Source organism: Staurois parvus, unplaced genomic scaffold (assembly GCF_062004578.1).
Source record: "Staurois parvus isolate SC_StPar_1 unplaced genomic scaffold, SC_StPar_1.0 ptg000390l, whole genome shotgun sequence".
Taxonomy (NCBI): domain Eukaryota; kingdom Metazoa; phylum Chordata; class Amphibia; order Anura; family Ranidae; genus Staurois; species Staurois parvus.
The window spans coordinates 11,685,318-11,710,666 of NW_028318186.1; the positions used below are offsets into that span (position 1 = coordinate 11,685,318).

The following is a 25,349-nucleotide window of genomic DNA, read 5'->3' on the forward strand; positions in this document are numbered from 1 at the left end:
TCTGCGGATTGAGCATAATGGATCGGACTCCGGTCCATTATGCTCCCCAATCCGCAGATCCCATCCATCCTGCGGGGATCGTCGGCATGCAACCTGTATGGGGTGACACAGGACCCACTCCATGAAAAGGTAAGTTGTAAAGCAAGCCGACGATCCCTGCAGGATGGATCGGATCCATCCTGAGGCGATCATCAGCTTGCTTTACAACTTACCTTTTCGTGGAGTGGGTCCGGTGTCACCCCGTGTGGTCGGTGTCACCCGGTGTGGGACGCATCCCCCGCACCTGCTTCGGGATGCCACTGCTCCTAACTAATCCTAAAAATACTCCCTCCCCCTCCTAACATCTTTTGCTGACTAACCTGTTCAAGAAAGATACATATACATACCTATATTCAGGTCGCTCCCCATCCGGTCACATGATCGGCTCCCCTGCATCACCCAATGGCAGCTGCAGGGGAGAGGGGGGAGCACTGACAATTGATGGGCCATAGCAGCCTATGAGTGACGTCACCATTCCAGGCTTTACCAGCCGTTGTCAAGTGCTCTCCCCTGTAGCCAGCTGCTGGCTGACATGGGAGATTATGTGACCAGTCCAGAGTGCACTAAGAATAGGTAAGTATATACATCATTATTACACAGGTTAGCAAACATGGGTGTTAGGAAGAGGGAAGGAGCTTTTTTAAAGTAGTAATAAACCCAAAACCTAAAATGTAACATATTGCAGCTTACCAGTCATTAGATATGGTGGCTGCATTAGTTTTTATTTTTTAGTCCCCCCCCCCTCGGTTTTTACCTAGTGATCTGCAAAGTAATACACCTCTTGTATTAGATTGCACCCTTTGTGGATGAAGGAGCACAGGAGGCACAAATTGGACTGTCAAATTGGGACCAGTGGCTGTGTCTGTGCAGCCACTACTTCCCAGTTGACATAAATGGGACTGCCTGCATGCTCATGCATAGAACCTGTGCATTCTGTGCAGCCAAACACACCCCTCAAACGGATGCATACTTAAGTACGCCTGCCTGAAAAAGGCCTTAGAGATTCTGTATATAGCCCTACAGAACAGAGAGTGCACAATCCACGTGTTTTTCTGATGCTTCTCTGCAAACAGGAAACAGGAACTTTATTATAGAGGAAAGACATAGAGTTCTATCATAGATGCAGCTACAAACTTATAAACACTGCCATCTACTGGTTGAAGAATATATCTCTACTGAATACTGTTGGTGTAGTTGTTGCACAAAAATGCATTGAACAATGTATTCCAACACTAACTGTTTCTTTTAATGATAGCCATACGCAGTTTTTATCCTACATGGTATATGATGACATATAGTATGTGCATTTAAAAATGCTAAAAGCAAAAAAGCTGAGCAAATTTATTTTTTTATTCTGGGCACACCAAGGCTCAACTAGCATATTTTGAACAGCTGGAGTAAATTCCAAATAGATGTGCCTGTGTGCACATGTGCATAGTAATTCCTGTGAGCCCTTGCTTGTCTGCACATGATTACCCGCACACATATCCTTTAGTAAATCAGGTGCACTGTCTAACTAAAGCTAATTTAATATAAATAAAAACAATAATAAAACTAAAATAAATATACCAGCAATTTCATATAATACATAATACAGCACTAAAATATCAAAAATCAAAGTAAAAATATAAGCGTCTTCTTAACAATTACCTCCATTTCCATGTTATAATATAACCTATGTAAAGTGTTACTAAACCCACAGCAGTAAAATCAGTCTGTATATGCAGTAAAGCATGCTTGTTATACTCACTGTGGAACCTAAGGGGTTAATCCTCTGCCAGGGGTGGACTGACAACTCATGGGGCCCCCGGGCAATAGGGGATCATGGGGCCCCTGTGTCCTTGCCCAAACTCAAAAAAGCATATGAAAAAGGTACCAGTGGCATCTCATGGGGCCCGAGTTTCCAAATGGTCAGTCCGCCCCTGTCCTCTGCATTGTGTAAAAAGGATGCTTGATCCTGTCTTTTCTGATCCTCCCCTTCTTCTACTGTCCCCAATCCATCCGCTAATAGAACAGAGCCTTGGGGGCAAGCTTCACATGCTCAGTTTGGTGTGAATTGCTAGAGAGTTTTTTTTTGGGAGGTTGCATTTGATCAGCACAGGGCCAATCAGCACTGTCCAGACAGAGAGTGAGGGGTCATGCAGCCTCATAGGACAATCAGGGGAGAATGAAAACTCCTCCTACAAGCTTTATCCAGTGCTCTGCTGGACACTAATAGAAGTCACAAGACTGCTCTAACTGCTGTTGAAAAAAGGTATTTAGCAGTTTATATTTACTAAAAATAATTGCATTTCCATGTTCTGTGTACTGTGGGAGACCAGATATAGTGAATGCAGGGTCAGGGGAGACCAGATATAGTGAATGCAGGGTCCGGGGAGACCAGATATAGTGAATGCAGGGTCCTGGGAGACCAGATATAGTGAATGCAGGGTCTGGGGAGACCAGATATAGTGAATGCAGGGTCTGGGGAGACCAGATATAGTGAGTGCAGGGTCTGGGGAGACCAGATATAGTGAATGCAGGTTCCTGGGTTTAGAAACACTTTACCACTTCCCCAATCATTCCAACACCTCTTATCATTTGTTATACCACATCCCGCCAGAAGTCTCTCGGTGTCACCATCATCCTGTGACTACAGAAGAGGGCTGGTCGATTGGATTACTTTATTATATAGAGAATGTCGTCGTTACAACGAGGAGAAAGAAAAGGTAATTATGTAATAAAATCTGGGCAGATTCATTTTACACTTTATTAATTATTCATTAAAACCATAACACTAAGCAATTAAGAAAATCGCTGATCCTATTATCTGCAATTAAGACGGCAAATTTAAATGAGAGATGAACGGGGCTCTGAGAAGAGCGCACCGTTCCCTGGGAAACTCCGACTCCTGCTAAAATTCCTTCCATGGGAAATGGGTGGTTTTAAGTGTAATTTCATCTTCCCAGTAAATTAGATATCATAAGGCAGGGATGTCAAAAAGTCATCTTTAGGTGTATGTAAAGCCATTTTTTAATAGAGTATGGGATCGATTCAAGGGTGTTTTTTATTTTTTAGGTCAAATATGAGGAAACCTCACTATGTGTTTGTTATGTGTTCCCATTCACACAGCAAGCCTTTCCTTTTAGATGCTTCTACGGTGAAGTTGTCATAGCAGGTTCTAAGAATTTCTGGACAGTCTCACATATGTTTTTCCCCATGCAGGCTCAGCTATCTTTCAGAAACATATAATGTAGAGTGTGGTTTCTAAATGTATAACCCTTTCCTGTGAAATAGTACAAATATTACTTCACAAACCCCTTCTAAACATCACAAAACAAGGAGAGCACGTTGCGACACTTAGCACGTAAAAAGCACTTAAAACAGTGACCAGCAATTCATAAATATTTCTTAAGTTATGTTAATGGAAACATGTAACAAATATAAAGTTGGTGTTATCCAAAAGTAGAAATACACTTTAAAACCCTTATAGTTGTAGCACCCTCCTAGTGGGAGCTAGACCCTGATGGCTAGAGAGAAGCTGATTAGCAGCTCAGGTGAGACAGTCAAGGTTGAGAGACTCTGCAGGCCAGCCCCTCTGGAATTTCCCCCTGCTCTGAGGCTTTCAGAGGAGGGCCTTGGAGGCAGTGGGAGGATCTGAGGAGTGGTTGGCTGCACTTTTTAGTGACCTCAGCCAATCCCCAATAGGAGGTTTGGCAAGGGGGCTGGACTCCCTTAAAAGGTGTTGGAGCCTGCTCAGTAGCAGGAGTGGAGTGGAGAGGAGTGGTAGTGAGGAAGAGGTGAGACTGGAGAAGGAGGGCTGCCAGGAGGCTTTCTGGGATGGGGCCTGCCTGCGAGCCTGGAGACAGAGAGAAACGCTCAGGACTCACTGGTCCCCTGAGAGAGGACCACCTGTGTAGCAAGAAAGGAGCTGCCCAGCTGATAAGTCTGGTAGCAGCAGCCATTCCACAAACTGTGCAGGAGAGGCACAGAGTGAGTACACCTACACTCCCTGGGTGGATAGAGGAAGGAGCACTCTGGTGGGGACCAGATTAGCCCCCTTCTAGTGACTGTGAACCTTAGCTGAAGAAAGAGGAGCCAGATCCCCTGTTCAGGAAAGGAAAGTTACCAGACTGCTAAGTGAACAGGAGTTCATCTGGGGTCTGGGTACTACGACTGGAGTTGTAGCCTAGCACTCCAACAGAGACTGTGTATTTTTAAGGAGAAGCTGTGAATAGTTCAGGAAGTTTGTCCTCAAGATTCCAGTTCCCTTGGGCATCTTATACACCACGACCCCATCCAAGTTTAATCATCTCAATAAAAAAAACAAAACCAACTCTCGAGGCCTGATCTCTAACCATGTGTGAAAAATGCTAACTGACTGGCTGTGCAGGACTATAGGGGGACCCACAATTCAACAGCCACCCCCAAGGGGATAGTACTACATAGGGGATATGATCTATGCTGCTGCTTCACAGTAAGAGTTGTCCGCCTGCTGTGCAAGCTTCTTCCTTGGAAACATCCATTGTTTATGGAGGCATGAATCTGTAAGACCCCTGTAGGCAGGTGCCTACAAGGAGGATTCTGTGTGTGTAATTAGGCTAGTTAGTTTGTCCAGGCTGGGAAGGGGTTAATTGGTCTGGACTCATTTCCTGGGCTTTTTGTGCCCTGCCTTCCTTCCTTCCTTTAAACAGGGGGGAGACCAGTCTGGGAGAAGGGCTGCTGCGTCATGTAGTCCCACAAGATACCTACATTTCATAGGAATCTTCCATCTTTGGAGGGCACCAGTTATGGCCTACATCTATTAAGGTATGCCTGGACAGCCTCAACTGGGTTGGAACTGTATTACAGTTGTGTGGACATTGCCACTAGAGTTCTAAGTAAAGTCTCTAAAAGGACTTAAACGTGGTCTGAAGTTATTCCAGGGGTGCATGGTAAAATATGGTGTATCAGAAGAACAGGGCCTGTAAAGCTCACATGGGGTATAGAAGGAAGGCTACAATGAAAGGTTAACTCAGCAGGAACATTGGAGCAGGAAAGTAGTCATCATGGGTAACCAAGAACTAGTGGGGAGTGTATAGCAGCTGTTCATGAAGTGTGGTACAAGTAAATGTAAATGGGACTAAACCAATGGTACGGAGACCCCATATACCTAGCCGTATAGTATAGGAGAGAGTGGAGTTAACTATGAGCATGCATAGGGTCTGTGCTAGTGTCCATATACTTGGCCACATGGTACAGGAGAGAGTGGAATTAATTATGAGCATGTATAAGGTCCACGCTGGTGCCCGGCAGAAACCCATTCTGTCAGTGGGAGGGAGGTGGCAGAGGGCACGGGCTCAGTTCTCCTCACTTTATATCTCAGTGAAAATGGTCACCAGGTCAAATGAAAGCATGAATCTCCCCATCAAAGACACAGAGAGCAAAAATAATTGGCAAAGGGTCTAACTCTTCCCCACGCTATCAAGAACTTAAAAATGGCTGCTTCTACCCACACTAGACTCATTGACTGTCTTGTCCTGTCATGTCTGTACAGGCTTTGGAAATATCTTCTGTGCCCAGAGTGTTGACATTGCCCTAAGAAAATGGTAGACATACTGTAGCTGTATCCATGGAATATCCACATTTGAAAAAAAAAAAAAAAGATTTCAGTTTTTCTTACATTGCACTCAGTCAGGTGGGTGATCACTATTTAATGTACATTTAAAGTCAATCTTTTTTTAGTATAGGATAGAGTAGACCAGGGTTAAACCCTTTTCATGCTTTTTTTGCCCCTATTGGCAGATTTAATCTCCTGTTTTGGTGGCATGTTGTCCTTCTCATCAGTTTTTGTTTTGGTGACAATGCATAGATGCAGCTGTCCTGGATTTGCCGAGACAATCCCACATTTTGGACATCCTGGTGCTGTTGTGTCCTGGGTGATGTGTCAGGATCATAGCAAATGAGTTCAGTAGCTCAATAAGGAAGTAGTCCTTTGCTTGGTTTTATCTGACCCTAGGGGTACTAATCCTCCTGCTGACATGAGACACTATGCTCCCACTAACACCAACTATGAGGCACTATTCCTCCCACTGACACCAATGATAGGACACTCTTCCTCCTAAAACCAATGATGGGGCACTATCCCTCCCTCTAAAACCAATGATGAGGCACTACTCCTCCCCTAATACAAATGGTGGGGCATTATTCTTCCTACAAATACCAATGATGGGACACTATTCCTCCCACTGGCACCAATAATGAGGCATTGTTCCTCTCACTGGCACCAATGATGGGGCACTGTTCCTCCCACTAATTCAAATGATGGGGCTGTATTCCCCCTCTTAAAACCAATGATGGGGCACTATTCCTCCCACTGTCACCAACTGACATCAACGATGGGGTACTATTCCTTCCACTGATAGCAATAATAGAGCACTATTCCTCCCACTGACACCAATGATGGGACACTATTCCTCCCACTGACACCAATGATGGGACACTGTTTCTCCCACTAATACGAATGACAGGGCAGTGATCCTTCTCTGAAAACTAGTGATGGGGCAATATCCCTCACACTAATACTAATAATGGGGCACTATTCCTCCCACTAATACCAATGATGGGACACTATTCCCCCCACTAATACCAATGATGGGGCACTATTCCTCCCACTGATACCAATGATGGGGAACTATTCCCCCCACTAATTCAAATGATGGGGCTGTATTCCCCCTCTTAAAACCAATGATGGGGCACTATTCCTCCCACTGTCACCAACTGACATCAACGATGGGGTACTATTCCTTCCACTGATAGCAATAATAGAGCACTATTCCTCCCACTGACACCAATGATGGGACACTATTCCTCCCACTGACACCAATGATGGGACACTGTTTCTCCCACTAATACGAATGACAGGGCAGTGATCCTTCTCTGAAAACTAGTGATGGGGCAATATCCCTCACACTAATACTAATAATGGGGCACTATTCCTCCCACTAATACCAATGATGGGACACTATTCCCCCCACTAATACCAATGATGGGGCACTATTCCTCCCACTGATACCAATGATGGGGAACTATTCCCCCCACTAATTCAAATGATGGGGCTGTATTCCCCCTCTTAAAACCAATGATGGGGCACTATTCCTCCCACTGTCACCAACTGACATCAACGATGGGGTACTATTCCTTCCACTGATAGCAATAATAGAGCACTATTCCTCCCACTGACACCAATGATGGGACACTATTCCTCCCACTGACACCAATGATGGGACACTGTTTCTCCCACTAATACGAATGACAGGGCAGTGATCCTTCTCTGAAAACCAGTGATGGGGCAATATCCCTCACACTAATACTAATAATGGGGCACTATTCCTCCCACTAATACCAATGATGGGACACTATTCCCCCCACTAATACCAATGATGGGGCACTATTCCTCCCACTGATACCAATGATGGGGCACTATTCCCCCCACTGATACCAATGATGGGGCACTATTCCTCCCACTGATACCAATGATGAGGCACTATTCCTCTCACTAATACCAATGATGGGGCACTATTCCTCTCACTAATACTAATGATGGGGCACTATTCCTCCCACTGATACCAATGTTTGGACACTATTCCCCCCACTGATACCAATGATGGGGTACTATTCCTCCCACTGATACCAATGATGGGGCACTATTCCTCTCACTAATACCAATGATGGGGCACTATTCCTCCCACTGATACCAATGATGGGACACTATTCCCCCCACTAATTCCAATGATGGGACACTATTCCTCCCACTGACACCAATGACGTGGCACTGTTTTCCTCCTACTAACCACAGATACTATGTAATTATTTTACTCCTAGTCACCATCAAGCTATTAAAGCATTGTGTACGCCAATTGACTCTGGGGTATTTTCTACTCCCACTGGTCACAGTCTGGCTCCCTAAAGTTTGAGGGACAGTAAACTGGCCCTATGTTTAGAAAGTTTGGAGACCCCTAGTCTAGATCATTCCCCTCTACCTCTAATGAGAAGCAGAAGGAGGGAAGACCAAGGTTGACTTTAACACCTAGGGGTATATTTATAAAAACAAAATGCTTTTTCATTTGTCTCAGCATGCGCACAGCCATTACAAATAATCCCATAATGTGTCAAATGTGTCATTTCTATGGTGATCGGCTCTATCTAGTGGCCATAATGCAGTATTTTCCATAAATACCTCAATCAGAAAAATAATGCATTATAGCCACTAGATGGAGGTGACATTAATAGGAAATACATATTAGACACATTATGGGGATTATCTGTGATGGCTGTGCGAATGCTGAGACATTTTTTTCTTATAAAAAGACCCCAGAAAGTTTTATATATAATTTCAGCTGTCTATATCTGAACTGTCCCTGGTCAACTTTAAATTAAGAACAGGACGGAGCACATCCCTTGTCTACCCATCATCCCTAAAACTCTTTTTTTGAATCCCCAAAATCCTTTCTCATTTCTTTTTGAATAGTGCTGAGGATTTGTAAGATTGACAGGGGAAAGGCAATCTTTGTATTAAATTTCATATCGCCTACTTTCACCCAAAATTAAACTTCTAGTTTTGGCTAGGATTAGTCGTTAAGACTGATGACACTGTCCAAATATCAGTGCATCTGTCTCTGAGCAGTGCCAGTACACTGCTCTGAGTGGGCAGCTGTAATCCCACAAATATTGAGTTTTTACTTGCCGATAATGAGTTCCTGGGAGCTGTCAGTAGAAGATTAAAGCTTTATAACTACCAACATGGTGTCATTTGTAATATGCAAAATGAACATTCTCATTGTAAAAGGAAGTTTTATATCATCTAATTTTTCAAACAATAGAAAAGTATCAACACTTTGAAATGCGTTGCTCAACAAAAGACGCTGTAGGGAGATAGAAGATGAATCATACGGATGGAGCACACATTTCCCTAAAGAACTAATTGGGACAACTTTCTGCCTTTTTGCTTGCTGATTCTATTGCTAATTATAATATACATTTGAATGGGCTGCTGTAGCTGCGGGAATCACAGGGAAAATGTTCCCCACCCTTTTTCAAAGAGTAGCCAAACGGAACCACATATTGCTGCGGCACCATGAGGTTTCCTGTACCAGAAAATGTGCTGTGTTTTTTATGCGTGGGGGTGCCGTTAGGAATTAATGATACCTCTGCATGTCTGCTAATTTCTTTCTTTCTTTCTTTCTTTCTTTCTTTCTTTCTTTCTTTCTTTCTTTCTTTCTTTCTTTTTCTTTTTCTCTTTTTTTCTCTTTCTTTCTTTCTTTCTCCCTTTCTCTCTCTCTTTCTTTCTTTCTTACTTTTTTCTTTCTCACTTTCTTTCTCATTATTTCTTTCTTTCTTTTTCTTTCTTTCTTTCTTTCTTTCTTTCTTTCTTTCTTTCTTTCTTTCTTTCTCACTTTCTTTCTCATTCTTTCTTCTTTCTTACTTTTTTCTTTCTTATTCTGTCTCATTCTTTCTCACTTTCTTTCTTTTTCTTTCTTTTTCACTTTCTTTCTTATTCTTTCTCATTCTTTCTAATGATACCTCTGCATGTCTGCTAATTACTTTCTTTCTTTCTTTCTTTCTTTCTTTCATTCTTTTTCTCTTTCTTTCTTTCTTTCGTTCTTTCTTTTTCTTTCTTTCTTTCTTTCCTTCTTTCTTTCTTTCTTTCGTTCTTTCGTTCTTTTTCTCTTTCTTTCTTTCTTTCTTTCTTTCTTTCTTTCGTTCTTTCTTTTTCTTTCTTTCTTTCTTTCTTTCTTTCTTTCGTTCTTTCTTTTTCTTTCTTTCTGTCTTTCTTTCTGTCTTTCTTTCTGTCTTTCTTTCTTTCTTTCTTTCTTTCTGTCTTTCTTTCTTTCTTTCTTTCTTTTTCTTTCCCCTCATGCACAATGGATGTTTTTACAGCTGCTGTTTTGGGCTTTTGACATTTTTTTTCTACAGCTAGTAACCCCCCCCAGCATGTTATCCTATGTGTCCATGCACACATACCGTAATCAATGTTTTTTGGCTGGAAAAAAAACCCAGAACTAGTAGGTTTTTAGAGGAGTTTTTTTATCTGTAAAAGCATTCCAATGCTGAAACACGTAGCAAAATGCGGTAAAACGCAGCAAACCAGGGTTTTTGGACTAACGCTAATGTAAAACCGCTAAAAAAGCTGAAAAACTCATGTTTACACAGCTAACGTTACCAGCGTTATCAAAAGGTGCAGTGTGCATGAGGACTTAGTCCTCATGCACACTTGACATTTTTACATGCACACATGGACTGTAATCAATGTTTTTTGGCTGGAAGAAAAAACAAGGACTAGTGTGTTTCTAGAGGAGTGTATTAGCTGTAAAAATGCTCTAACACTGAAAATGCTGTAAAAAGCAGTGACTTTTTTTGATTAAAAAGCAAATAAAAGGGTGGCCTAGTGAATAGCACTTCTACCCTGTAGCACGGGGATCTTTGGTTCAAATGCCAACCATGACATTATTGGCATGGGGTTTGCATGTTCTCTCTGTGTTTGTGTGGGTTACCTCCCATGTTCCAATCATATAGCCAATTGGCCTTAGTATGTGAGCTAGGGACCATAGACTGTAAGATGCTTGAGCACAGGGACTGATGTGAATGTATATACAAAATGCTGTATAATTGGTGCTCGTATATAAATACTTGTAATAAAAGGCAGTTGACAAAACAAGTTATTATAAAATTGACCCAAATCATCATGGTTTCCATGCCATTACAATTATCTCAGTGCATTACCCCCCCCCCCCCCCAACTCCTCTCCTGTCCCCAATCCAGTGATCCCTAACCCTAGGTTCACACCTAAGCGTTTTCTGCAGCAGTCCATTTAACATAATTTCCTATGGAACATGTTCACATCTTTGCGTTTTCACCCGGTGCATTTTGGAAACAAAAAGTAGCACTTTTGGTTCTATAGACTTCAATGGAAACGCTGCAGAAAATCATGTATTGCATTTTTGCCTCGTTTTTGATGTGTTTAGCATTTTAAATCTACCTAGCAACAAGGAAAGAAATTAGCAAAATGCGCCAAAAACATAAGTGCCAAAACGCAGAAACAGCTCAAACACAACCTGCATAGGTGTGAACCTAACCTAATCAATAACTTAGATCGCTGGTGCAATGCTTTACAGGCTCCAGAAACAAAAATTAAGAAAAGGAACATTTTTTTACCTGTAAAAAATGTGCATTTATTGGTTTTTTTTGTTAAAAGGTGAACTTATTCTTTAAGCCAGAGATAGCCAGGCAAGAATAGGCAGGACAGAGCACCGGAGAGCCCCTTTGGCTGTGGAAGTCAACACGGCAGTGGAGTCATAGACAGTGATTAACACAGGAGATCTTTTGTTTTCTTTTTCCGGTTGAGTTTTGCAGAAACTCAGTACAGTCCATTTCCTATGGAACATGTTCACATCTCCGTATTTTCACCCGGTGCGTTTTTTGGAATGGGTCAGAGACTTTTTTGGATCCAAAAGGTTGCATTTTTGGTTCTATAGACTTCAATGAAAATGCTGCAGAAAAGCGTGTATTGCGTTTTTGGCTCGTTTTTGGTGCGTTTTATGTTTTAAATCTGCCTGTACATGGCCCAGGCAGCTGGGTGAATGGGATGTGGGCAGGGAGGATCATCGACATGGTGGGGGGTGTGGGGGGGGGATTACTGGAACCGATCCCCTGTATGGCTCTCTCTGCAGCATCTGAAAGCAGACCTCTACTCCTTTCCCTCCCATTGGCTTTCAGCTGCTGCAGAGAGAGCCATACAGGGGATCGGTTCCAGTAATTGCCCCCCCCCGCCACACCCATCACCCTACCTGTGCACCATACATTTCCCCCTGCTGCCCAGACCCCCCACAGTGCTTACGGCTCCCCCTTTCCTTCCCACTGGCAGCTGCCAGCACACAATAGAATGCTTCTGGATGGAGAATGGGGGAAGGGTCCAGTAAACATGTCACATTTACCAGCCCCCTTCTTTCCTAAGTGAACACAATGAATGATCAGTACCAATCACTTGCTGTGTCTATTCATAACTGAAGCATAGTAAACTATGATTTTTGGGGGGAATGGGTGCCCTGTCAGGTTGGCTGTATGGGGCCAGTGGTTTCTAATAGCAGCTCTGCATGTTACACCCACATTCAGGGTATAACATGTAAAATGTTGTGATCAGACTGGCCCCCGCAACCCCCCAATCCCTGTCTTGACAGCTAGCGGAGGATCTTCTCTTCCCCGCCAGCTGTCAAAATTCTTTAAAAAGTGGCCGTGCGGGGCTCCGCCTGCCTGGCCGCGTCAATCTATCACAGTATCCTGCGAATGAGAAAATTGCAAGTCCACAGCGCCGTGATAGTTCATTGAGTCTTTCTGACAGCAAGTATCTGCTTGCCCGGGATGTACAAACCAGCAGATATACTGACAGGTCAGGGGGAGACCTGCATCGCTGGTGCAATGCTTTACAGGCTCCAGAAACAAAAAATAACTGCACATCTTTTTACCTGCAAAAAATGTGCATTTATTGTTTTTTTGTTAAAAGGTGAACTTATCCTTTAAACCAGAGATGGCCAGGCAAGAACAGGCAGGACAGAGCACAGGGGAGCCCCTTTGGTTGTGGAAGTCAACATGGCAGTGGAGTCATGGACAGTTATTAAGACCCAACAGGAGATCTTTTGTTTTCTTTTTTCAGGTTGAGCACATTTTCTGCTAGTACACAAAAATACCTGTTGATCCTGCCAGGATCCTAGTCTCCTTGTAAATTCCTGTGCAGTAAACTGATATATCAAGTATGTTATTTGTTTCTCCAGCTATCTTCTGTGAACTACAAAAGAACACCTCCCTATGTAATGGGGATGAGGAGAGGGGTTTGCAGTCCAAATTAGGAGAGCAAGCTAGGGTGACAACCAAGGCTACTGCTAGAAACCACAGGACCCCTTACAGCTAACCTGCCAGCCCCCCCCCTCCCCAAAAAACAAATCACAGTTTACTATGCTTCAGTTATGAATGAACACAGTGAATGATTGATACCTACCACCCATTGTGTTCATTCAGGAAAGGAAGGGGCTGGTAAATGTAACATATTTACTGGACCCTTCCCCCACTCTCCATCCTGAGGGATCCTATTGTGCTTGTGGCTGCCAGTGGGAAGAAAAGGGGGGAAGCTGAAAGCACTGTAGGGGTGGGAGCGCACCGGGGGCCTGGGCAGCAGGGGGAAATGTATGGTACACAGGGAGGGTGATGCGTGCTGCAGGGGGGGCAATTATTGTTACTGATCCCCTGTATGGTTCTCTCGGCAGGAGATGAAAGCCAGTGGGAAGGAGAGAAGAAGCCAGCTGTCAATTGCTGCAGAGAGAGCCATACAGGGGATCAGTAACAATAATTGCCCCCCCCCCCCCCCGCTGTGCTGATCACGCTGCCTTCCCACATCCAATTCACCCAGCTGCCTGAGACCCCTGTGCTGGTCTGGGCCCTGTACAAGAGGACTGGAGGTACCCCCTTATCCACGGCCCTGGTGACAACACTGCTCCACCATAATCCCACTGAAGTGAGTGTGTGTTGTCACCCCAGGACAGGAAGCGTGTTAATGGCAGGATCACCAGGTGAAAATAAAAGATCTCAGTGTCCTTGTAACATCCTGTGCAATAAACTGATATATCAAGTATATTATTAGTTTCCCACGCTATCTTCTATAAACTGCAAAAAGAACGCCTCCCTATGTAATGGAGATGAGATGTGGGGTTTGTAGTACAAATTAGGAGAACCTAGGGTGACAACGCTGCTCCAAAATAGTCCCAGTGCAGAGTGAGAGTTGTCATTCTCAGACAGGAAGTATGGTAATGGCAGGATCACCAGGCGAAAAGAAAAAGAAAAAAAATGAAAAAAGAAAACTAACACAACCATCATATCTAAAGGCCAGAAAGCTGCACTATAATACCTTTTCTTTTGGGTTGGGGTTTAGACACACTTTAAGTCACTTTATATCAATTCATGATTTCTGTGTGTTATTCGACAGAGTTGGTAAAGGAGTATTTTCTGCCATGAAGCTCGGCAAGACACGTCCACCGAAAGATGACGGCAGGAGACAAGGTAATGTGATTCCACTACTTCTACCGATCCCCCTCTCGGCTCACAATAATTATTTAATGCGATGCTTGATCCAGAACCTCGCAGGGAACGCTTTCAACACCTTATGTGCTTTTCCAGCAATGCTACATTTCACTATATCATTTATTTATTATTGAGCCGTTCTTAGAAATAGTCCACCCTAAACAGATATTTCAGTTTCAGATACAGGGAACAGAAGGGTACCGGGTGGGGATTTCAGGTGTGCCCCCCCCAGGTGTCACCAATTGAAGGGGCAGGCATCACCAGGTGCATGGATATATTTTTTGTGTTTGGAAAAGTAACATTAGGCAGACCAATGTAACAATAAATAACATAGAACATCTCATACGCGGTTTGTTTTTCGGTTAATTTCACAAGCTGCAATGGGGCTAATAAAAACATGTAATTCTATTTTGGATTATTGGCTTTTCAAAATTTTCATTTCAACAAAGATAGATAGCGAGAAATTAAATGTTTAATGAACTTCCAGAAATGGTAGTATAAGAATTAAAGTAATAAGGTGATAAAGCGGAACTCCGGACTGAATACAAAGCTGAAATAGCTGCAAAAGGAGTTGTACTTATGTCTATGCAGGCCTGAAATTTACACAGACATGCCACATAGCACAGATCTGTCTGGCAGGGCAGGAGATAGTTTCCTTTGTTGCAGTTCAATAACTCTTACAGGCAGGGGCGTGTTTACCACAAGGCACTTGCCTAGGGTGGCATTTTTCAGGGGGGCAACAGCATTTTTGCGGGGGCTGAGCCATCCCCCAAAAGAAGGAACACACACAGCACGGGGACCAGGTGGGATCTGAGAGAGGCTGTGGGCTGTTTGATGCTGTATGCAGAGCCTGACTCTTGTTCCCGGGGATGTCCAGAGCTGTGAAAGTGAGTGTCTTATCTGTTGCTGGGGTGGGGGAGGCGGGGGGGGGGGTTGTCAGTGTATGGGGGGCAATGGTAGTGGAAGGCTCTCTTGGGTGCTGATTGGGGGGCTGGGGTGTTGTTGGTCAATGTCAGGCTCTCTTCATGGTAAAGGGGGGTGTTGGTCGATGTAAGGGAGTCTCCGTGGGGGGGGGGCAATTTTTGTGTTGCCTAGGGCAGCATGAAACCTAAATACACCACTGCTTACAGGTCTTGTCTTTCCTCCATCCTGTGATTGAACAGTGAAAGAAGAAGAGACAGGCTGATGAACTTCTCTCTATGTCACTGATCTCTCTTTTCTCAGCATGCTGATAGCCAAACATCAACCAATTGGCTAGTTGTTCTGCTTCTCCCTTCCCTGCTGTACAGAAACCGCACGGGTACGATGCTTCAATTTCAGGTTCTTATACTGCTTACGTAAAAAAAAAATACATTTAATGGTTTATTACCGCTTGCAGACCTCCCGCCCACAATCTACCACGGGCGAGTGGCCCGCACAGGCAAAGCGATGTACCAGTACATCACTACCTGTTTCCAGGTTTCAATGCGCTCACCCCATTCCGCCCACTCCCGCTCAGAAGGAGCATATCAGCAAGTCCCAGCCAATGATTCATGGCCAGGACGTGCTGATCGGCTGTGTACAATCACAGTCCAGAGCTCTGTGTTGACATTCAACACAGACCTCTGTACAGAGGGAACAATCTCTCTGTTTCTTATCTCTGCAAAGCAGGGATGAGAAACTAAGAGATCATTAACAAAAATCAGCACATTTTACACAGTGTACAGTGACAGCATATAGTATTGTCACTGATCACTGTATTAATGTCACTGGTGATGTCATTGCAGTTAGTCAGTTCCCCCCAGCATCAGTTAATGTCAGATTGGCTGCCGCACTATCGCAGCCCCATTATAAGTCGCTGATCACCGCCATTAGCAGTTTAAAAAACAAATTCAACTATTTATAACATAGTCTGTAGCAGGGGCAGACTGACAATCATGGGGCCCCTGGGCAATAGGGGATCATGGGGACCCTGTGTCCTTGCCCACACTCAAACCGCACCCAAAAAATCCACACAAAGAAATAAAAAAACAGTGGTGATCAAGTACCACCAAAAGAAACCTTTTTTTGTGTGAAAAACATTATATACTTTTCATTAACATACAGCACTGCATGATTACATTTACCAGTTACTTACCGGTTAAAGTAGTGCAGTGCCAAACAGCAAACAAGTGGCCTGGTCATGAAGGGGGTAAAACCTTTCCGGAGCTTAAGTAGTTAATAAATGCAGAGCTGCATTCATTTATAGCTGCCGGGAGCAGGGGCGGACTGACAACTCATGGGGCCCCCGGGCAATAGGGGATCATGGGGCCCCTGTGTCCTCGCCCACACTCAAACCACACCCAAAAAAGCCTATGAAATTTACCAGGGGCATCTCATGGGGCCCCCTACTGACCCTGAGTGCCCGAATGGTCAGTCCGTCTCTGGCCGGGAGTTTAGCTTTGAAAAAAAGCGCACAGAAAAAAGTGGAATATCTGCCCATGGTGACAAGTCAGGCTTTTATTTTTAAACAATCATTCTGATTGGTCACATCTCTTTTGCAAATCCACTGAGAAGTAAGTGACACCACAAGGCTACTAACACTGGTGGCACTGCCATCTTGGAAAAGGCGGGGTTTTGCTTCCTCATGTCAGAGCTGACCCCCTGGCAATCTGATGACTGGTGAGGGAATATTCAAGGAGCAAAAGAGATGCCGGAAGTAGAGATTCACAGAATGGATAAAGCGCAAGCAAGAAGATCCTTACACTGCAGCTTTCTCTCCAGCAAAGAGAATAGTGAGAAATCCAAATCTCCTGAGACTAGCAGTCAGGGACAGCAGTGCCTAGGATCTCACACTGCAGATATACTGTATAACTATGTGAAGTAGGGATGCGCTGATACCATACTCATACTCGTGAAAATGCTCCTGATACCCAAACCAATACTTTGAGGTGCGATTTGTGTCCTTACAAAATGTATGGACACAAATTGCACTGCAAAGAATAGCATACTATTTGAACAGGAATGTGATTTCTGTGCTAATCACATGCGGTTTCCCCACTGTTTTTGTTTGAACCCAGGCTTGTCATAGCCTAAGTTCACACATGAGTGGTGCGGGAAACCTCCCTGCACTGATTCCATGCTGACCAGACAGTAGGAGAGAAGGATGTGTGGGGATGTATCAGGGGCGGACTGACCATTTGGAAACTCGGGCATTGCCTGAGGGCCTGGGGTCAGTAGGGGGCCCCATGAGATGCCCCTGGTACCTTTTTCATAGGCTTTTTTGAGTTTGGGCAAGGACACAGGGGCCCAATGATCCCCTATTGCCCGGGGGCCCCATGAGTTGTCAGTCCGCCCCTGGGATGAATATCTTGGTGTTGGCCATCAGACGGAGGATGGAGGCACATGCTCCGGATTCTCAGTTGTAGGAGAGGAGAGAAGGCCGAGGGGATTCTAAATCCTCGCAGCTTTCTCACCTTTCAGTGCAGGGATGACAGTACGGGCTACACGGCTTCTGATTGGTCAGCATCATGACCAAACAAAAACTGTCTAGCATGTACTGTCATCACTACAAGGAGAGGAGAGAAAGCTGTGGGGATTTCAAGTTCCCGCGGCTTTTTCTCCTTTCAGTGCAGGGATGACAGTATGGGCTAGACGGCTTCTGATTGGTCAGCATCATGACCAATCAAAAACTATCTAGTCTGTACTGTCATCACTACAAGGAGAGGAGAGAAAGCTGTGGGGATTTCAAGTCCCCGCAGCTTTATCTTCTTTCAGTGCAGGGTTGACAGTATGAGCTAGACAGCTTCTGATTGGTCAGCATCATGACCAGTCAAAAACTGTCTGGCATGTACTGTCATCACTACAAGGAGAGGAGAGAAAGCCGTGGGGATTTCAAGTCCCTGTGGCTTTCTCTCCTTTCAGTACCTAGATGACAGTACGGCTAGATGGCTTCTGATTGTGACCAATCAAAAGCTGTCTAGCCCATACTGTCATCACTACAAGGAAAGGAAAGAAAGCCGTGGAGATTTCAAATCCTCATGGCCTTCTTTCCTCTCCTACAGCTGAGAATCCAGTGCATCTGCTCCATCCTCCACCTGGTTGCCGACACCAAGATATACATCCCCACATGCCCCTCTCTTCTATTCTCCACTCAGCAGGGGATCCTCGCAGGGAGTTTTCCCGTACCACTCACGTGTGAACTCCAGCTATGACCAGCCTGGGTTTACACAGAAACAGTGGGGAAATCGCATGTGATTTGGACAGGAATCGCATTCCTGTTCAAATAGCATGCTATACTTTGTGGTGCAATTTGCGTCCATGCATTTTGTATTGATGCAAATCACACGGCAAAATATAAGTACTCAGTATCAGGGAATATTTGACCGAATGTATCGATTCAAAAAAAGGGCATTGGTGCATCTCTAATGTGAGGCACATAACGGAAAGTGCACTGCTGTTCATAACAAAAAGATAGATTTCTCAGGTTATTGCTTAGGCACAGTTTAAAGTGGAACTCCACACTGCAAGGGTTAAACAAAAACAAAAAAGCTTTTACTTAACTGATCCTCCCACAAGCTCCCTCCAGCCTGGTAGACCAGTCCCTATGGCCTCTTCTCCCCTGCACTCCAGTGGTCAAATGCCCTCTGACATCACCCAGTACAATAGAGAGCCCATAGCTATGCATTGGATATAAGGACACAAGGGGACGGTTGACTGCTTGAGCAAAGGGGAGCACCAGGTGTCAGAGGAGTTACATATAGTTACATAGTTAGTCTGGCTGAAAAAAAAGACAAAAGTCCATCCAGTTCAACCATTAAAAAAAAAAAGTATAATCCTATACCCAGTGGTGTATTTTGGTTTTGTGCTGCCCTAGGCAAGACTAAAATCGGGCACCCTGCCCCCCACCCCCGCAGCTAAATTTGTCCCACCCTTTCACTTGCAAACTCCACCCCTTCCTCTTTAGGCCCCACCTCTTCCTATTAGAGCTCCGCCCACTGACAACGATGGGCCGCTATTCCTCCCACTGACACCAATGATGGGGTATGATTCCTAACACTGACACCAATGATGGGACACTTCCTCCCACTGACACTAATGATGGGGCACTATTCCTCCCCCCACTGACACCAATGATGAGACACTATTACTCCCACTGACACCAATGGTGGGACACTATTACTCCCACTGACACCAATGGTGGGACACTATTTCTCCCACTGACACCAATGGTGGGACAGTATTTCTCCCACTGACACCAATGATGGGACACTATTCCTCCCACTGACACCAATGATGGGACACTATTTCTCCCACTGACACCAAGGATGGGGCACTATTCCTCCCACTGACACTAATGATGGGGCGCTATTCCTCCCACTGACACCAATGATGGTGCCCCATCATTAGTATCAGTGACACCAATGATGGGGCACTATTCCTCCCACTGACACCAATGACACTTAACTTGCTGACCCCTGCTCCAGCCTAGGTGCTGCTGCAGCCAGCATACCTGGTTGCAGCAGCACCACCAGCACGGCACACTTACCAGGCGGTCAGCTGTCCTGCTTCATTCACTCCGGGTGCTCCTTCACTCGATGTTAGCGGGGCCGCTCGGCTCCGCCTCCTCGCAGGTGATTGGCCGCCTGTGTGTCTTTCCTGAGCTACAGTTCTGGCACCCAATCACCGGTGAGGAGGCGGAGCCGAGCGGCAGCACGAACATCGAGTGAGGGAGCGGCCAGAGAGAACGAAGGACCAGCGCTTCCTGGACTGGATCGTCGTGGGACTGGGACCGGAGCCAGGTAAGACACAGCAGCCCCCTGCCCGCCCCTTTACTTAGTGTCCCTTCCATTGGAAGGGGGGGGCGGCACTGCTCCGCCCCCCTAAAATGCCTTGTTGGCCTCACGGCAAATGCGCCCCTGCCTATACCTACAGTTGAGGGATCAGGTATGTAAAAGTACTTTTCCTGGTCCTCGAGACTGAAATGAGCATTTAAAGTGTTACTAAACATCGGACCCTGCATTTACTCTATTGGTCCCCCACAGTACACACAACATGCAAATGCAATTATTTTAGTAAATATAAACTGCTAAATACCTTTTTATCATCAGCATAGAGCAGTCTTGTGACTTCAGCAGAGCACTGGTTAAAGCTTGTAGGAGTAGTTTTCTTTCTGCTCTAGGAGGATGCAGAACCCCCGGCCTCTGTCTGGACAGTGCTGATTGGCCCTGTGCAGATCACATGCACTCTCCCCCCCAAAAAAGAAAACATCTCTAGCAATACCCACAAATCTAAGCATGTGCATGTGACTACGGATTCAGTCTGTATCAGGTGGTCATTTCAACAAGAGGAGGGGCCGAGAAGACAGGATCAAACAGCCTTTTTACACAATGCAGAGGATTAACTGCTTTGGTTCCACAGTGTGTATAACAAGCATGCTTTACTGCATCTACAGACTGATTTTACTGTTGTGAGTTTATTAGCACTTTAAAGTAGCTCTAAATTCTAATCATTTTTTACCTTTATGCATTCTTTGTATTAAAGTAAAAAAGACCCCACTACTTGTCTTACCCCCCCCCCCATCCCCAAACACTTACCTTGCTCAATTCACCTCCCCAACATCTCTGGTTCCAGAAATGCTCCTCGTATTTCCCCTTTCGCAGGAGAATCTGAGTGCAACAGAGCAATAGGCTCCTGCTGTCATCAAACACCTGTCAGGAGGGAGACAGGGCCATGGCTTATGCGATGTATGTATCTATAGACGCACACAACAGGAATGTGCAAGCACAGGTGACCCCTTAGCACCTGGCTTACTAAAGGAGGCATCCACAGGAAGGAGGAGCAAACAGCACCAACAGGGAAAGCTAAAATATGTCATTGCAGGACTGCTAGAATATGTCATTGCACAGAGCAGATACATATAACATCATTTTATTCAAACAAAAAAAAAGACCTTCATTATCACTTTAAACCTCACAGTGTGGGGGAAGCCCCAATGCTGAGTTGATTTTTACTTTCCCCGAAAATAGGCTTTATCATGTCTAGATAGATTCCCTATAACATAGGAGATCTTCACTTTTTGAGTTCAGGTTCACTTCAACAGACTAAAACCAGTGTGTTGATCTTTTGTAAAGACTGCGATATAACAAAAACAAAATAAATTCAATTTGCACATATTACTGTCTCTGCACTATAAATTCTTTACGAGTCGGAAGCTTCTCATTTCCTAGTGAATGTACAGATGCTTATCTCTTATATAACTTTTTATTGACTTTTTTTCTTCCTTTCATTATACTCAAATAACATAATAACTTGCAGACAGCATTATTTATGAGCTGGTGCTGTAAATTTAGTTTATTTGATATTTTTAGGACATTAGCACACAGGGAATACAGAGGAGACGACTTGTGATAGGGTAGCACCCCTCAAGTTTAGCTAGGGGGAGCTAGATAGTTTTTTTGGCAGAGGCTTGTTAGGAGCTCGGGTGTTAGTCAGCCAAGTTATTTAAGGTCAGGGCTGAGGGTTCTGCAGGTAAGTTCCCTGATACCTCCCCTGCTCTAGAAGCTGGAGACGTTTCTAGAGGTCTGTGGGTGGGGGTGAGGAGGAGCTGGCTTGCATACTTAAGGGGCCTTGGTCAATCCCCATGCAGGAGGCTTGGCATGGGGCCAGGAAAGCCTTTAAAATATGATTGAGCCCAAACATGCAGGGGAGTTGTGTGTCGGGTGGAAGATGGAGTGAAGGCTGGACTGTGGAGCCTGGGAGGGGGTCCAGGAGAGCGTCCTAGAGAGGGTCCTAGCTACAGGCAGGAGCTAAAAGGAGGATCTCTCTGCCTCATTGTCCCCAGAGAGAGGACAGCCTGTGTAGCAGAGAAGGAGCCAGCCCAGTGTAAGGCCTGAAGGCAGCCACCAATCTACCAAGTTCACAGAAGAGACAAAGTTAGTAACCCTATACCCCTGGACCGGATAAGGGGAGAGAGCAGTCAGGTAAAAAATCCCAACTAGCTTCATCTGGGGCTGTTTTGCTAAGCGGTAGCTTCTGGGTCCCTTTGGCCAGGGATACCCCCAGGCAGCTGGGTGAAGAGGAAGATAAATCTGCAGTCTGAGGAGGTACACCAGAGAGCTGGAATGCTCTCACAGAAGAGACTATTTTGTCCATATCTGTACATAGTTGCTAAAGAATTTGTCCTCAAGTTTGCTGTTCCCTTGGACATTCAATGCATCTTTCAACCCCATCCAAGTTCAAAACCCCTTATTAAAACATCAAAACCAAGCTCAAGGACTGCTTACCGATTTCACCGTACAGGTGTGGAATGAAATGCATGTTGCCTGGCTGTGGAGAGCTGTAGGGGGACCCAAAACTCAACGAATCCTAAGGGACTGGTGCTAGATCATTTTTTATTTACTGTACAGTTATAAATGCAGCCCACCCCAAAAAGTGTTTTCCTATTTAGGGTGGAATGGGTAGAGGCAGAGTCTTTATCATTGCTAAGCAGAAAAATTGCACCTACCGCTAGGAAAGGAAATGAGAGGCAGAGCTAGGGACTTCTGCCATGTCACCTTGGTGAATCCTCCACATATCCCTGGGAAGCCTTAGAGCAGTGATGGCGAACCTTTTTGAGCCCGAGTGCCCAAACTGCAACCCAAAACCAACTTATTTCTTTCAAAGTGCCAACACTGCAATGAAACCTGAATATCGAGCTTTTGGTTTAGAAAAAACAACTCGTACAGTAGTGCAAACTAATTAACAGTACAGGGATGACCAGAGACTGCAGACACAGTACAGGGATGACCAGAGACTGCGGACACAGTACAGGGATGACCAGAGACTGCGGACATAGTACAGGGATGACCAGAGACTGCGGACACAGTACAGGGATGACCAGAGACTGCGGACACAGTACAGGGATGACCAGAGACTGCGGACACAGTACAGGGATGACCAGAGACTGCGGACAGTACAGGGATGACCAGAGACTGCGGACAGTACAGGGATGACCAGAGACTGCGGACAGTACAGGGATGACCAGAGACTGCGGACACAGTGCAGGGATGACCAGAGACTGCGGACACAGTACAGGGATGACCAGAGACTGCGGACACAGTACAGGGATGACCAGAGACTGCGGACAGTACAGGGATGACCAGAGACTGCGGACAGTACAGAGATGACCAGAGACTGCGGACACAGTACAGGGATGACCAGAGACTGCGGACACAGTACAGGGATGACCAGAGACTGCAGACACAGTACAGGGATGACCAGAGACTGCGGACACAGTACAGGAGATGACCAGAGACTGCGGACACAGTACAGGAGATGACCAGAGACTGCGGACACAGTACAGGAATGACCAGAGACTGCGGACACAGTACAGGGATGACCAGAGACTGCGGACACAGCACAGGGATGACCAGAGACTGCGGACACAGCACAGGGATGACCAGAGACTGCGGACACAGCACAGGGATGACCAGAGACTGCGGACACAGCACAGGGATGACCAGAGACTGCGGACACAGCACAGGGATGACCAGAGACTGGGGACACAGCACAGGGATGACCAGAGACTGGGGACACAGCACAGGGATGACCAGAGACTGGGGACACAGCACAGGGATGACCAGAGACTGGGGACACAGCACAGGGATGACCAGAGAATGGGGACACAGCACAGGGATGACCAGAGACTGGGGACACAGCACAGGGATGACCAGAGACTGGGGACACAGCACAGGGATGACCAGAGACTGGGGACACAGCACAGGGATGACCAGAGACTGGGGACACAGCACAGGGATGACCAGAGACTGGGGACACAGCACAGGGATGACCAGAGACTGGGGACACAGCACAGGGATGACCAGAGACTGGGGACACAGCACAGGGATGACCAGAGACTGCGGACACAGCACAGGGATGACCAGAGACTGCGGACACAGTACAGGGATGACCAGAGACTGCGGACACAGTACAGGGATGACCAGAGACTGCGGACACAGCACAGGGATGACCAGAGACTGCGGACACAGCACAGGGATGACCAGAGACTGGGGACACAGCACAGGGATGACCAGAGACTGGGGACACAGCACAGGGATGACCAGAGACTGGGGACACAGCACAGGGATGACCAGAGACTGGGGACACAGCACAGGGATGACCAGAGACTGGGGAAACAGCACAGGGATGACCAGAGACTGGGGACACAGCACAGGGATGACCAGAGACTGGGGACACAGCACAGGGATGACCAGAGACTGGGGACACAGCACAGGGATGACCAGAGACTGGGGACACAGCACAGGGATGACCAGAGACTGGGGACACAGCACAGGGATGACCAGAGACTGGGGACACAGCACAGGGATGACCAGAGACTGGGGACACAGCACAGGGATGACCAGAGACTGGGGACACAGCACAGGGATGACCAGAGACTGCGGACACAGCACAGGGATGACCAGAGACTGCGGACACAGCACAGGGATGACCAGAGACTGGGGACACAGCACAGGGATGACCAGAGACTGGGGACACAGCACAGCGATGACCAGAGACTGGGGACACAGCACAGGGATGACCAGAGACTGGGGACACAGCACAGGGATGACCAGAGACTGGGGACACAGCACAGGGATGACCAGAGACTGGGGACACAGCACAGGGATGACTGCTGACCTTTGGGGAGGGAGGGGGAGCGGGTACCTGAATTTGACAGGTACCCGCTCTTACTTCCGCAGAGTTTTTTTTTTTTATCTTACCTGTTCCTCGATCCAGCCGCGCTCTGTCTTCCCGGCTTCTGTAGTGTGGGCGCTCGTCGGACAGCCGGATGCCCAGTGCGCATGCGCGAGAAGCGCTGCGCTTTGTGATTGGTCCGGCGGCTTCTGGGATCTGTCATGTGTCCCAGGTACCGCCTTACCATTCACAAGGAGCACTGCTTCTTGTGCATGCGCACTTGGGACCCGGCTGTCACGCACACTACAGCCGGGAAGACAGCGCGCCGCTGGATTCTCCTGGCGTGCCCACAGATAAGGCTCGGCGTGCCGGCTGTGGCACGCGTGCCACGGGTTCGCCACCACTGCCTTAGAGCATCCTTTCTCAAGCTTTTTTTTACTAAGGAGGAACCCCCTGAAATGATTCTTAGGTCTCAGCTTACTGTACATTAGTGCAGGGGTGGTTGGGAAGCATGTTTCTTACTTTGGTGGTCGTGGGAAGAATGTCCCCTTTTAGATAGTTAATAAGAGAATTGGTGTTAACAATTACAAGAC

General features: G+C 46.1%; 1 protein-coding gene across 18 annotated transcripts in view; it reads left to right on the plus strand.

Annotated features, from left to right (window-relative positions):
- The window catches only part of OTOF (otoferlin), a 547,586-nt gene that overhangs the window by 354,325 nt on the left and 167,912 nt on the right, over positions 1 to 25,349 (plus strand). For all 18 annotated transcript variants that reach the window (XM_089686080.1, XM_089686077.1, XM_089686076.1 and 15 more), the window contains one exon: positions 14,030 to 14,103. In XM_089686080.1, the coding sequence (XP_089542206.1) occupies positions 14,030 to 14,103 (74 nt within the window). The remainder of the gene's footprint in view (positions 1 to 14,029; positions 14,104 to 25,349) is intronic.